Source organism: Panicum virgatum, chromosome 2N, assembly GCF_016808335.1.
Source record: "Panicum virgatum strain AP13 chromosome 2N, P.virgatum_v5, whole genome shotgun sequence".
NCBI lineage: Eukaryota > Viridiplantae > Streptophyta > Magnoliopsida > Poales > Poaceae > Panicum > Panicum virgatum.
The window spans coordinates 15,138,070-15,153,953 of record NC_053146.1 but is presented as its reverse complement, the minus strand read 5'-3'; the positions used below and the strand labels follow the sequence as shown (position 1 = coordinate 15,153,953).

Sequence of the window (15,884 nt, the reverse complement as noted above, 5' to 3'; positions counted from 1 at the left end):
TGCCGACGGCGGCCCACACCTCCTACTCCTTCCGGCTGGCCAACACCTCCTCCTCCGCCTTTGTCTCGCTGGCCCTCACGAGGAAAAGGCGGTCCAACGGACGGGACGAGCTCCGCGGAGCCGTGTAGCACCACGATTTGTGGCTCCAGCTCCGTCCTTCCACTGTAGAGAGCAGAAATTTCGGAGCTCTGGTGGGGCTCACCCTGGAGTTGTGGTGGAGCGCTCCGTTTGGTAGGGCTCCACGTAGAGCCGGAGCTAGAGCCCGTCTTGGAGACCTGCCAAAAGGGTGTAATTAAGCTCTTAACTGGTTTCGATTGGGTACGTTAAATATAAAAAAATCTTATTCTTAACCAACCTTGCTTAAAATATTAACATTTTTTTGGAGCAAATCGTACGAGATCGCCAATCGGGTTGGTTGTTGCCACGGAGGCAAAAAGAAAAAAAAGGCAGGAAAATCGAGGGGACCCAAACGACGGCATTTTTTGTTTCGGAGGGAAAAAATCGCCCGCCACCGGATTACCCCCCCCCCCCCCCCCCCCCCCCCCCCCCCCCCAATATATCTGCTTCAAACGCGGCGAGAGATTGGCGAAGCGGCGCACGAACACGGCCGAGGTCTCAACGCCTCAAACCCCCAGGTCCCCATCACCGCGCGCCTCGGCTCCCCCGCCTCCCTTCCGCCGCCCCACCCGCCTCCCAGCGCGCGCGCAGCGAGAGGGCGACCGGTCTCCGCCTCCGTCGCCGCCGACCGAGCCCCCCACCGGTGCGCTTCCTCGGCCCCTCCGTCCTTGCGGTCCTCCCTCACTTCTCTCCGTGAATTCGGCGTGGTTCCTGGGTGTCGGGCGCACGCCGTTTCGCCTGACGAAATGCCGTGGCCGGAGTCTGGTCTCTGGAGCCGATGTGTTCGTGCGTGCGTGTGTTCCGAGTCTGTCGGAGCGCTCCTTCCGTTTGGCTGAGATGGGGGAATAGGGATGGGAACTTTTCTCTTGGTGATTATGCGGGGCTTGATCAGAGAAGGGGCGAAAGGGCTGGGCGTTAGAGGGGCCATCCGGCCTTTCTCTCTCGTAGATCCGTTTGAAATGCTAGGATTTAATTTGAGGGGAAATTCATTTGGGTGGCGCGAAGGTTATAGTTGATTAAATTCTGCAGGATTTAAAGAGTTGGATAGTTTCATTCTAGTGATACATTCTTGCAACGAAGAAAAATAGAGTTGCCCCAGTTGTTACATGCTGGATGCAGAGTAACTGCAAAATTCTGTTTCTACAAAACAGAAGGCGAAGCTTGTGGTTTTCATACTTCATCTGTAGGCAGTGCTTCACGCACAGATTGTTTCCAGCATAATGTGTTTTGATTCCTCGCTCTTTCTAGCGTTTTACACTTCCACTATGTGCAACAGCAATGGTGCATTATAAACTGAAGTAATCTATGAGATATCTTTTTTTTTGGGGGGGGGGGGGGGGCGTGGTTATTTGTCAAATAAGAATAAATGTAGTACTTTATTGTCTGATTTATTTAGAACTCGACAATGGGGAGAGACGTCCCCTTGTTTCCTCTTAAAAGAAGGGGGTGTGCCAAAATCCTCTAGGGAAGTTCTCACATGACCTGTGAGCACCTGGGTTCGTACCTGGGTGGGCGGGAGGGTCGGCCACTCAACTGGTGGCTTGACCAACCAAGTTTTTAAAATTTTCACGTAAATTTTCATAATCTTTAGGAGATCAACCAAGCATCTTTATGAGCAGATCAATGCATCAAATTAATTTGGAGACACTGGCAGCATCAGCATATAATTATTAATCTCCATATCTGAAAACCAATTGCTGTGATTCCAAATCCAACAGCAGATGCTAGATGGACAATGTCTTTATCATGAGTTCATGAATTACGCGCAATTGGCTTCTTTCATGTTCTCATTTTATTGTCGCGTATGGTGCTTCAAGAGTCGTTGACAGACCAACTTTCTTGGGTAGCTAAGATGAAGCGGGCACATGTTTGCTATTAGTCCCTTTGTGAAGATTTGGTACCTTCAATTGCTTGGTCTTTTTTTGTTCGAAAAAAAAATTGCTTGGTCTTTTCGCTGGAAGCTGAAAGTAGCTTTTCTGTGTATTTTGGTAAACTGATTGTGCATGCGTCATTTGGCAAGGCAGGTTCATTTTTGGTTCCCCTTTGTATAATTTTTAAGGCATACAAGTCTTCTCTACTTTTATTCCAAACGATCATTTGTATCATGTCTCAGTATTTATGTATCCAAAATCCGCTAACAAATGCTGAAAAAGTTCTCGTAGAATTATATATGATATATATAGTTCATCAATGTGGAGCAATGTTGCCACCTCAGGGGAACATGCAACTGATGATTTAATAATATAGTAGAGATCAAGAAGCAGATCACCACCCATCTTCCTGCCCATACTGATCGGTCAACCCACATCGGAGCACCCGGTAATGGCTGTGGTCACGCGGTGGACGCCGTGGTGGCGCTCTTCTCGCTGACCATGGCCGTGGCGGTGCTGCTGTTCGACTCCCAGGTCGTCCTCCCGCCCGGCCTTTACCCGGCGCCGCTGGTGGGCATCTTCCGGTGGTTCGTCGCCGAGTTCGGCCACTACGTCGTGCCCGACCCGCCGCCCTTCTTCTGCGGCCTGGTCTGGCTCGACCTCGCCTTCCTGTGGCCAGTCAGCGTCGCCAACCTCTACGGCATCCTCACGCGCCGCCGCTGGTCCGCCGCCACCTCCCTCATGGCCGGCGTCCACATGCTCACCTACCTGGTATTCTTCTTTCAAGCCTTCCTGCAGAGAAATTCCGTGATCAGAGAGCTTGAACAAGAATTAAGCAGCGATCTGATCATGCGTTGGGTGTCTTGATTTCTTCCTAAAATTCTTTATATATATATACTTGTTTCAGTCTGCCATGTTCGGGAAGATGTTGGGTTCAGGGAGAGCAACACGGAAGCTGCTGCAGCTGTACGCTCTGTTCGTCGTTTTTGCTGTAGCTTCAGTCGTGCCTGGCCTCTGCTGGTGCTCAACACAGGCTACGCCGGCAGGCTCGTCACCTGCGCATCCTGCTCGGAAGAAGAGGGTCTAAGTCCCTGAGATCACACATCAGGAGGAAATTTCAGTTCTTTTTACTTGAAACTTGAAAATATGTAAAAGGTTTGCACACATTTTTTAGAAAAATGTTTTATTGTACACTTTCAGCTTAGGAGTTCTGGATTAGTCAGCAACTATAATCTTTTCTCAATGTGTCAACAATCATAGTGAATGAACAAACAGAGCAGAACGATTGCAAAGCGCTCAATTCAAATAGTCATCGGTCTCGGTTTTGTCTATGTTCAATATATTGTGATACTTAGATGTTATCGAAATTCAAACTCAAAGTTGACCGTTTTGCGCTCTTGAATTGTACCTGGTTGTGCACTAAAAAGGGAAGGAAATGGTGAGCAGTGAACTTGAAAAGTTTTTTTTTCCAGATGAAAAAGGCAGACGACAGGTTACCTGCATAAAAACTAAAACGATTTCCTTCTCTTTTTTTCTGAAATAAGAAACTGCAACGATAGCAGCACCCATCAAAGAAGTGATCCCTGCTGGTAATGGACACTATGGTTTTGTTTCTGGATCAGTGCTACAAACAGTTTGATCCTCTTCCTGCACCAAAGTTAAAAACCATGCAAAGCAAATGTGGAGTCATGACCCTCTGGTACTGCACCTGAAATCTTATTTTTCTAATTTGGATAATGTTCTGATGGTTATAGAACACTAGTAGAGTGGCACGTGCGCCGCATAAACAACAGTTTTACTTTTTAGCAAAGGTGTATTTGGATTATATATTCATAGAAAAATAATAAAAATATATATTTATAGCAAAGATGTATGTGTGACACGGAAAGGTAAATATAAAACCATCTTAGAAACAAATAGAATACTATATATGGATAAAATTAAATATTTTGATCATAAACAAGTTATGAAATTGATAATTAATTGCTAGTGTATATTTACATATATGTATCTACAGGAGAACAAATTTCAGTTACAAAACTAACAGTGATAACTGCCTATACAAATGTTTCATTGGTATTTTGCAATATCACCTGAAAATTGTCAAGACTCGAAAATAAATGAATAGCACTATGGCATAGAGCAGCAGACCCTACCTCCCTCCTTTCTCCCTGGGCCTTCCATCCCTGACCCTGACTACCTGTAGACTCTCCATCTCTATGCACGTGGCCATGACAAGTAATCTCTACGACTAATGGTAAGTATTTTAACAACAAATTAACGAGCTACAATATTGAACAAACATAAAAAATTTCTTGTTGTGTCGGACTGCAAAAGGAATGATTTAACACCAACATCATCAAAAACCAGTGCATCCAAGGTATATTGCGTGATACCAGAAAGCATTATTAACCATCAAATTAAGATCTGATAGATAAAAATTTAGAAACTGTTGTACGTGCGTTGCTACAAGCATAAAAATATATATTAGCTTAATGTTTTCACGGGGACATGCCAATAGAAATCAGTGGCTTCTTTCAGAATAAGTGAGCAAACAAATAAGTTCTGCAGCAAAGTTATGATATTGCGTAAAGCATAATTTACTCTAATTAATGGAACAAAGCCTCGACAAATTTGGACAAATAAGTACCTCAGAGCATATGAACTTAATATCTGTTATATTAACATATTAATCAGATTTCGCAAAAAATATATATTAATCGGATAAAAGGACCAAGAAAAGAAGAGTATTTTTGGAACATATGTTGTCGAGCACGAGAATAATATAGTATGAAGATAATACACAAACGTGATCACAGGAGCATGGGATTTGGAATCATGTCAAAGGAGCAGGTGACTTAGAAACTGAATTCATAAGAGGACAGGCTAGTAATGCATCACCTTGTGTCCTTATCCATGACAACCAAAAGCTTCAGGACCGTGGCATCCTTGAACTCCCTGTGCAATGCATCCCTGCACCAGTGTGTTGAAGGACGCCAAGTTTAGCTCAGGCATTATATATGTAACGAAGGACACTAGGTTTAGTCAGGCATTATATCGAACATCCAGCGAGCACGTAGTGTCCAACCATGGCACCCTACCATGCCCAGTTGCCCACGGATGCTCGGATGGTCCTAAGTCGGCTGCAGCGATGGCCTGGTCCAGGTGCTGCTGGGCGATGTGCTAATGTGAGCCATGGCGCAGGGACGCTGGCCGGCGGTGCATGGTCGGCAGCGTAGCTTGGTGTCCTGTGAGCTTGCAAGACGGTGGTGTAGCTCAGGGCCCACTTGGACAATGCGAGCAGACCGGACGAGGCAGGAGGGGGAGGTATGTAACATCCCAAAAATCTAACAAAAATAAATCACGCGCTAATCCTTGTTTTGTCGTTGAGCTCGATCCCTTCTTGTTTCATCTTCCGCCTGACTTCCCGATACCCCGAGGAACCGAGCCGGCACCCAAATCTTCCGCTGTCCCATCCTCCTCTGCGCGCGACGCGCGCGTGGCCGACCAGCCGTAGACCACGCCGCGAATCCCGCCTGCACTCGTCGCACGCGACCGCCGCGCGTGGCCGGCCGGGGCCGCATCGCGTCAGCGCGATTCCCGCCCCTCCCTCTCTCCATTTTCCTTCCTTTTTCTTTTCTTCTTCTCTCTTTATTTCCTTTTTCCCATTTTCTTTTTCTTTTTCTCTCCCCTCTCCTTCTCTCTCCTTCCTCCTACCCCGCGCGCCCGATTTTCCCCCTCCCTCTCTGCTCTGCCGCTTCCGAGCGCCGCCCGCTCGGCCCTCCTCTCCTCCCCACCGAGCGCGCCCCCCCCCGGTCTGCGCCACGGCCGCACCAGCTCGGCGCACCCCTGCCGCACACCGCCGCCCGGACCCGCTCGCCTGCGCCCCGCTGCACCCGAGCCGCTCCCCGGCCGCGTGCCCGCGCCCCGGGCCGGACGTGCGCGTGCGCGCACCGGCCCGCCTGCCGCGCGCACACCGCCGCCGTTGATGCCGTACAGGCGGCGGCGACCTCGGCACAGTGACGCCTGCAGTGGTCGCCGCCTGCCTGGGGCGTCACATCGCCTCGCCGAGCCCCGACCACCGTTGACGCCGGCCCCCACCGCCATTACTCCGGTCGCCGGCCTCCGCCGCATCCCGCCAAGCCGCCACCGCCTCTCCACGGCTATAAAAGCCTCCCCACCGGCGCCACACCCTCACACTCAAACCCCCCCGGCCACCACTGCCTCCCCTTCCCAGCGCTAGCGCCGCCGCCCCGCTTCAGTAGCGCCGCCGCCGCCAGCCCGCGTCGCCCCGCCTCTGAGCGCCGCCCCGGCCCAAGGTAAGGCCGGGAATCGACCCCGCAGGGCCCTCACCTCCTTTTCCCTCTACCCCGGGCCGCCGTCGAGGCCCAGGGCGGCCGAATCGGCCGCCGCCGGCGCCGCTCGGCCCTTCCCCTGTTCTGCCGCGAGGAGGGGGAAGAAGAAGGGCGTTTTTGCCCATACCCCCCTCCACTTTCCTTTAATCAGTAAAGAGACCCCGCCCTTTTAAGCCCTTTTGCAATTAAACCCTTACCCTTGTTATATTTCCAAAACAAACCCTCCACCTTATAAACTTAATTACAATTAAAACCCTGACTCTTTCAGATTAACCCAAGAAACTTCTAAAATATAAACCAAGCCCCTGCCTATTTAATCCTAATTACAACTAGGTCCCTGGACCCCTGTTTAGGGCCTAAACGCTTCCCTGACCTATCATTTTATGTGCTTAATGACCCCGGCTTAACCTAAAATTTTACCCCGCCTCTCCTAACTCAGTTCTGGCCATACCATTCAGAAACCATTCAAAAATAACAATCTATGCTCTATATTTCATGTGTTCCCGTTTCGAGCTCGGCGACAAATCTTTATTTTTCTGTGTTTTGATTGTGTGCTTGCTTGTGTGCGATGTAGACCACGGAGTGAACGAAGGAGAACCCGTTGACGAGCAGTGCTGTGAGCAGGTGAACGAGGACCCGTTCCGCGACCCCGAGCCCGAAGGACAGGACTTCCCCGAAGGCTTTGAAGACGGCAAGTTCAATCCCATCCTTTGATGCATGTTTCTGTCCTAGTTCTTATAAACACAACCCAATGGCCTGTTTTATAAACTGCATATGTTTTGCTTGCATGAAAACACGGTTGGATAGCCACCCCTTGATTTGTGATGACCATTCCTTGACCACCTAGATTAATGTCTGATTTTGTTTGGACGTTAATCGATATTAGAACGCTCAGGACTTTACTCATAATATGCTTTGTTTTATAAAGAAAATGTGTGCGTATGGGAAGGGATAAAATGTGATTTTCGAAAGATGAGTATGGGCGAGATGGACGGCATCTCTGTGTGGATTGCCGATTGGTGTGCTTATGCCTGTGTGGCAGGGCAATGAAGGGAGATATCCATCTTGTCGCATGTAAGGACCGAGTTGGTGTGTCATCTCACCTAACTCCACTATCGTGCAAACCACTCGACCGTTGTATGGGCAACGGCGTAGCATAAATCCCACTAGTTGGTGTGATAGCCATCAGGAGAGCTGAGAGCAACGGGTGACTAAGGAAAAGGGATAAGCCCAGAGTGACTTATGCCCGGTGAACGGTCGATGACCCCTTGGTGCATCCCGTGATGGCTAGTCAGGCTTAGCTATGGTGGGTAATGGCTATGTTGGGATCTACACCGACACGACGGTGTTCGAGTTGTGGTATCCTACTTGTGGGTAAAGTTGCACACCTCTGCAGAGTTAAGAATCTATTCGAATAGTCCGTGCCCATGGTATTGGGCGAGTTATGGTGTGGTCACATAACTAGTGTTTCTTTGGGATGGGCTGGTGTGAGTTGTTTTGGAATCGGTTCCGGCAGTTGTGCCGCGTGCTACGACGGACGGGGAGTCCGGTAGCAGTTTCAAAACCTGAACTCTGTGTTACTGCAAAAACTGATTTCTAAAAGGTTTTTCGTAAAATAAACCCCTGCATAAAATTGTCATTTTTCTTCAAATTAAACCGAAACCTTATCCTTGATTTACCTATGCATAATATTCTGTTATAACCCCCTCCGTGGGTGTGGTTGGACTTGCTGAGTACGTTTGTACTCACCCCACTCTTACTTTTTACAGAAGAAGACCCCGACTTCGTGCCAGACGACGCCGAGTAGGGTTATCGTTCTACACCCAACCTTGCCTGTGGTACCGGCCCTGTCGAGATGCCTCCGCTGTCGCAGCACTCTGAGCCTGAGTTAGATCCCGTATTGGTAGCACTCTGGTGTATTGTCGTAGCTTGGTTAATCCTTGTTATCATCTGTATCGAATGTCCTCCAAGGTTTGTACGGTTTTGAACCATCTGATGTAATAAATGTGGCATCAGCCTCCTGGGACTGATGTTTTGTATCACATTTAAGTCCTCTCTTATGGGGGGACGCTTCAGGTGGTATCAGAGCCGTAGGTTGGCCGTAGGACGTGACCCTAGGAGCGAAACCCGTTTTCAGGACCTTTCACCCTAGGACTTTTCTATCCTTAATCCTTTCCTCACACAAATACTTACCTTTGGTTCTTGCCCTGTTCCAGATGGCTGACAATGGATGGATCGGCGGAATCTGTTTCGCAGAGCCCGGCCTTCCTAAGTTGTTGATACTCAGCCTGGAACGCATTGGAGTTGTGGATCCGCCAGAGTTTCTTTACCGAGAGTATGACTCCAAGGGCACTCTTCGGTGCGACCTGATGATCTTCATAGCAAGGAGCACCCGCTATCCTGATGTGGACCCTTGGTTCATCTCCACCGCTGGATTCCGTTTCCCGGATACCTATCGGAAAGCCGCCCGCAAAGCCCTACGACGTCTGCGTGTGATCTACAGGCATCACCTCCAGCGGACTCCTATGGGATTTTTCCCGCCGACTGAAGGAAGAGGACGCACATGGATTGCTAGGATGAGAGGACTTGGAAGAGAGGAAGAGGACCTAGAAGATACGGTCTCTCACCTATCCATCTATCTCACCGGCCTGGATGAGCTCTATCGCGAGCAAGCAGCACAACTGAAACAGCAGGTCCACAGAGCAGAAAAAGCAACCCAGGAGATGGAGGAACAACGGTCGAGGACTTTCCATGCCGAGTATTCCCTAGCCGCCCTCCAAGTCCAAATGGATGAAAAAGAGGAAGAACTGGAAGAACAGCGGGCAAGAGCCACACGCGCCGAGGATTCGCTTGCCGCTCTCCAAGCTCGTATGCGGAGGTACGAGGCTCGCTGGGGAATAGGAGGATGGATAGAGGAGGACGAAGAAGAAGAACCCATGGAAACCCATTGGGATGTTGGAACTCAAACTGAAGAAGAAGAACCTGAAGAGACCCACTGGGATAAAGGAACTCAGACCGAAGATGGCATGATAGATCAGTATCTCCCACTGAAGAAACGCCCTCTTAGGATCGAGGAAGAGTCTCCATGATAGGAGTTGTCTCCAAGCTAGAACCTTTGCACTAATAATAATCGTGTACCCATGGAGTTGTACCCCCCATGACGCCATAAATAAAAATCATCTACCCTTTGTGTACCTTAAATATTTGTGCAAGTTTTTCACCATATCCTTGTTTTCAGATGGCTGAGGAAGGATGGACCCAGGGCGACTGCCAAGCTGCACCCGGCTTCCCCAGCCTCTTGATCAATGCCCTGGAGAGCCTTGGCGTCTCGGAACGCCCAAGGTACTACAGCAGAGAGTACGAGCATCATGGCACTCTCCGCTGCAGGGTGATCCTAGTCGTCGCCAGAAGCGACCGTTACCCCGACATCCTGTCATGGCGAGTGACTGCTACAGGGTTTAGGCACCAGGACACCTATCCCCTAGCCGTCAGGAAAGCACTTCGTTATCTGTGCTGGATTTTCGAAGGACACCTCACCCCCACACCAATGAGGTTCTTCCCACCAGCCATCAGGACTCCAGTTTGGGAAGCTCGAATGAGGAGCCTGGAACGACGCCGCCATGAAGAAGTCCTCCTGTACCAAGTGGCTACCTACCTAGCCTCCCTGGATCAGCTCTTTGATGAGCAAGCCAACCTGCTGAGGGAACAGACCCATCGAGCCGAGCAAGCAGAGCTCGCGCTAAGACTGCAGCAGATCCGAGCAGTCCAAGCCGAGGCAAGAGCCGCAGCCGCGGTCAGCAGTGAAGCAGTTGCTCAGGAAAGCCTCAGGCAAGCCCGGGACCAGCGTATGCAAGAATGGACTAACAGTGGAACCCCAGTCCCGGCAATAGGAGAAGACCATGTTCTGCTCGGAACGCCCGTTATAGGATGGGGACCACTCGTTGGAAACCCACTAGCCCCACCCGAGAATCCTGGAAGGTCTACGGCCACCGCCGCAAGAGAAGCCGCAACGCAACCCCGGGAAAACGGAGGTCTAGAGGATGGCGATCCGGGACCACTCATTTCCCCGGAGGTCGTGAGTTCCTTTCCGAGGGAGGAACCCACTCAAGCCGATGAGACAACCTAAAGTGCTAACAACCGTCAAGGGATGAAGCCGTGTGGTCCGAAGAAGATCAGTGCCCCTTTTCTTTTGTAGTTGTGTACCCGGTCGTGTAGTACGCGTTTGACCTTGCCCCTCGTTGTACCACCCTTGCTGTAATAAAGTCGCTTGTGCTTGTTGTTTGTGATGATTGCTTGTTGATTGTGTGCTTGCCGGCAGTAATTAGATGCTGCCTTTTCAAAAATACGAATTAACCAACTTAAACATCACCTAATCTTAGTCCCAATCCACTCGTTCTGCAGATGGTTTCCCGGAGCATCACAAGGGCCTCCCGCGTCAGGGACCCTGCAGCCGCTGATGCAGGAATGCACCCTGACGGGCAAAACCATCCTCAGGAAGAACAAGAAGTGAGTCAGGGCAGAGGAGAAAATCATGGTGCCCAGCTGCCACCACCACCACCACCTTTCGTGGACCTGGCACAAGTAATCCATAACCAGACTCTCATACTGGAGACACTGGCCAATGCTCTAGTGAACAGGCAGCCACGAGAGCAGACCTTTAATGACAAGCTGACAGCTTTTCTGAGGGCCAAGCCACCCACTTTTGCCGGATCCAGCAACCCCTTGGATGCAGATGACTGGCTCCGCGTGATCCAGAGGAAGCTCGAGCCATTTGGGTGCCAGGATCGTGATAAAGTTCTTCTGGCTGCACATCAACTCACCGGGACTGCTTTAGCCTGGTGGGAGAATTACTGCGCTGCTGCCAGAGATGCCTCCACCATCACCTGGAATGAATTCGTGAGGGAGTTCCGCCGTTATCACATTCCCTCGGCCACCATGAAGCGCAAGGCAGATGAGTTCCGCGCACTTCAGCAGGGGAGTATGTCGGTGGAAGAATATACTCACCAGTTTATGGAGCTGTCTCGATATGCGCCAGATGAAGTGAACGACGACGAGAAGAAGCAGGACATGTTCAAGAAGGGACTAAACCCAGAACTCAGGACCCTGCTCACTCCTCAGATCTATCCTGATTTCAACACCTTGATGAACAAGGCAATCCTCACCGAGAAGGCTAAGATTGATGAAAGGAAAGAGAACAAGCGCAAGTTTCTGGAGAGTAAGTCTCGCCAGCAGGATCGTTTCCAGAAAACCAGAAGTCTCAGCTACAACGCGCCAAGGTCCCAAGCCCCAATGCAGTACAAAACTCAGTCTCAAGTGACAGGACCACGGACCCCTAACACACAGCCCAGAAGCCAGAACACCATGAGGGCCTCACAGAATAATGCGAGCCAGGTCACCAACAACAACAGCAATGTGAGGGCCTGTTTCAACTGCCGAGAGACAGGGCATTTCATCGCCGACTGCCCTTATGCCAAGAACAAGCCAGCTACTTCAGCTTTCTCCAACACAGTGAACGGACCCAAGCCAGTTCTGACCGGTGCCAACCGAGTGCCCCTCCGCGGCAACAGCAACAACAACAACCAGCAGAGGCAACCCCAGCAGTCTTTTGGACGAGCCCGCGTCAACCACATCGACGCACAGGAAGCTCAAGGAGCCCAGGGCGTAGTACTCGGTGAGTACCTAGTCAGCTCAACTCTTGCAACAGTACTGTTTGATTCTGGAGCATCACACTCATTCATATCCTCGAGTTTTGTGGAGAAAAATAAAATACCTACAGTACTACTAAAAACACCCCTATTAACCCGGACGCCCGGAGGAGACATCAGGTGTCAACTGGGTTGTCTACGGGTAAGGATCAATTTAAGTGGGGTAGAGTTTTTAGCAGACCTAGTAGTACTTAAGTCAGAAGGGATAGATGTGATCCTCGGAATGGACTGGCTAAGCAAACACAATGGCCTCATAGGTTGTACGGACAAAGTAGTCCATCTAACAAACCCGGAGGGAGTCCGAGTGACCTGTCATACCCGGGAATGTGGAGCAAACCCGATGGTATTCAGCATGGAAGCCAAGTCCTTGGAAGAAGTCCCAGTAGTGAATGAATACCCCGATGTCTTTCCCGAAGAACTTCCCGGTATGCCACCAGATAGGGACATAGAATTTATCATTGATCTTGTTCCTGGAACCGCCCCCATAGCCAAAAGACCCTATAGGATGGCAGCCTCTGAGTTGGCAGAATTAAAGAAACAATTAGAGGAACTACAACGAATTGGCTTCATCAGGCCAAGTTCGTCTCCTTGGGGAGCCCCGGTCCTATTTGTCAAGAAGAAAGATGGAAGTATGAGGTTGTGCGTTGATTATCGAGCACTGAACGAGGTCACTATCAAAAACAAGTACCCTCTCCCCAGGATCGATGACCTTTTTGACCAGTTAAAAGGAGCCAAGTACTTCTCCAAGATTGACCTAAGGTCCGGATATTTTCAGCTCAAGATTAGGGAAAGCGACATCCCGAAGACAGCCTTTGTCACCCGATACGGACAGTTTGAGTTCACAGTGATGTCTTTTGGACTGACAAATGCACCTGCCTATTTCATGAACCTCATGAACAAAGTGTTTATGGACGAGCTAGATAAGTTTGTCGTAGTCTTCATTGACGACATACTTATTTACTCGAAGAGCATTCAGGAGCACGAGCAGCACCTGAGGGTAGTTTTGGAAAGACTGAGAGTGCATAGGCTATACGCCAAATTCAGCAAGTGCGAATTTTGGCTGGAGAAAGTAGCCTTCCTTGGTCATATTTTGACCGCAGAAGGAGTGGCAGTAGACCCCGAGAAGGTCGAAGCAGTATCCAACTGGCAGCCGCCGACCAATGTGAGTGAGATCAGGAGTTTTCTTGGATTAGCTGGGTATTATCGGAGATTCATTGAAGGGTTTTCTAAAATAGCCCGGCCCATGACAGAGCTGCTCAAGAAAGAAAAGAAGTTCACCTGGACGGAGTCGTGCGAAAGGAGCTTCCAGGAGTTGAAGCGAAGATTGACGACAGCCCCAGTGCTAACCCTGCCGGATATTCATCGGGATTTTGTCATCTATTGTGATGCGTCCCGACAAGGATTGGGTTGTGTGCTGATGCAAGATGGGAAAGTCGTTGCATATGCTTCCCGTCAGCTCAGGACTCATGAGCAAAATTACCCGACTCATGATTTGGAGCTTGCAGCCGTAGTGCACGCACTTAAGATCTGGAGACACTATTTGATTGGAAATAAGTGCGAAATCTTTACCGATCATAAAAGTCTGAAGTATATCTTCACCCAGCCGGACCTAAACCTGAGGCAGAGAAGATGGCTGGAATTAGTCAAAGATTATAATTTGGAAATTCATTATCACCCAGGTAAAGCCAATGTAGTAGCCGATGCCCTAAGTCGGAAATCCTACGGGCCCAAGAATGACCATTTACGAGAGGAAATGGCACGATTAAATGTGCACATTGTCCCTCGAGGCTCCAGCCAAGTGCTGAACGTTCAATCCACTCTAGAAGAAAGAATCAGGAAAGCCCAGAGATCGGACAAAGGACTGATGGAAATCCGGAGGCAAACCGGAGAAAATAAGGCCCCAGACTTTCGAGTTGATAATAAGGGAACGTTGTGGTATAAAGACAGGATTTGTGTGCCCCAGAAAGGAGATTTCAGGCAGATGATCATGGATGAAGCCCATAACTCGGCCTACTCAATTCACCCAGGATCCACCAAAATGTACGTGGACATAAAACAGAAGTATTGGTGGAATGGGATGAAGGCAGATATTGCACGATTTGTCGCCCGTTGTGATACTTGCCAGAGAATCAAAGCTGAACACCAGAAGCCGGCAGGATTACTGCAACCCCTACCCATCCCGGTGTGGAAATGGGATGAAGTAGGAATGGACTTTGTGGTGGGCTTGCCCAGAACCCAGAAAGGACATGACTCCATATGGGTAATAGTGGATCGCCTTACTAAATCAGCTCACTTCATACCCGTACGGACCAACTATGACGGGGAGAAGCTAGCTAAGCTCTATATAGAGAACATAGTGAAATTGCATGGTGTGCCCAGCCGAATCGTCTCAGATAGAGGAACCCAGTTCACCTCTAGATTTTGGAAAAGTTTGCATAAAGCTATGGGCACCAAGCTAGACTTTAGCTCCGCTTATCACCCGCAGACAGATGGTCAGACAGAAAGGGTGAATCAGATCATGGAGGATATGCTAAGAGCATGTGTCCTCACTTATGGCAAGGATTGGGAGCAGAGTCTACCATACGCCGAGTTCTCATACAACAACGGGTACCAAGCAAGCTTGGGCATGTCACCGTTTGAAGCTCTCTACGGAAGAAAATGCAGAACCCCTCTGATGTGGTCAGAAGTTGGAGAACGTGCCCTAGTCGGCCCCGCACTCATAAAAGAAGCCGAAGAAAGAGTCGCCGAGATTCGAGAAAAGCTAAAAGCAGCCCAGTCCCGACAAAAGAGCTATGCGGACAAGAAAAGACGGGAAATAAGTTTCAACCCAGGAGATTTCGTGTATCTCAAGGTATCGCCTATTCGAGGAACCCGAAGATTCCAAGTACAAGGAAAATTGGCCCCTCGGTATATTGGACCATACCGAGTTTTGAAGAAAGTTGGAGCGGTAGCATACCGTTTGGAGCTACCAGAAGAAATGTCGGATATCCACCCAGTATTCCATGTCTCGCAGTTGAGAAGGTGTTTGAGGATACCCGAAGTAGAGCATGTGCCGGTTGAAACGATAGATCTGCAGCCAGACCTGCGATATCAGGAAATACCGGTGAAGATCCTAGACACCGTCACCAGGAGGACCAGAAACTCCGAAGTACGAATTTGCAGAGTTCAGTGGAGCAGACACGGAGCAAAAGAAGCTACGTGGGAACGCGAAGATGCTCTGAAGAAGGAATTTCCCCACCTGTTTAGGAATCAGTCGAATCTCGAGGACGAGATTCATTTTAAGTGGGGTAGGTTTGTAACATCCCAAAAATCTAACAAAAATAAATCACGCGCTAATCCTTGTTTTGTCGTTGAGCTCGATCCCTTCTTGTTTCATCTTCCGCCTGACTTCCCGATACCCCGAGGAACCGAGCCGGCACCCAAATCTTCCGCTGTCCCATCCTCCTCTGCGCGCGACGCGCGCGTGGCCGACCAGCCGTAGACCACGCCGCGAATCCCGCCTGCACTCGTCGCACGCGACCGCCGCGCGTGGCCGGCCGGGGCCGCATCGCGTCAGCGCGATTCCCGCCCCTCCCTCTCTCCATTTTCCTTCCTTTTTCTTTTCTTCTTCTCTCTTTATTTCCTTTTTCCCATTTTCTTTTTCTTTTTCTCTCCCCTCTCCTTCTCTCTCCTTCCTCCTACCCCGCGCGCCCGATTTTCCCCCTCCCTCTCTGCTCTGCCGCTTCCGAGCGCCGCCCGCTCGGCCCTCCTCTCCTCCCCACCGAGCGCGCCCCCCCCGGTCTGCGCCACGGCCGCACCAGCTCGGCGCACCCCTGCCGCACACCGCCGCCCGGACC

The 15,884-nt window shown here is 50.1% G+C and overlaps 1 protein-coding gene across 1 annotated transcript; it reads left to right on the top strand.

Moving 5' to 3' along the window:
• The first annotated feature begins 590 nt into the window (after positions 1 to 590).
• LOC120658114 (sigma intracellular receptor 2-like) lies at positions 591 to 3,320 on the top strand. The gene is made up of 3 exons (XM_039936329.1): positions 591 to 760; positions 2,368 to 2,759; positions 2,896 to 3,320. Exons 2-3 carry the CDS (start codon positions 2,490 to 2,492, stop codon positions 3,073 to 3,075), a joined length of 450 nt encoding a protein of 149 aa, XP_039792263.1. The 5' UTR covers positions 591 to 760; positions 2,368 to 2,489; the 3' UTR covers positions 3,076 to 3,320.
• The last annotated feature ends 12,564 nt before the right edge of the window (positions 3,321 to 15,884 follow it).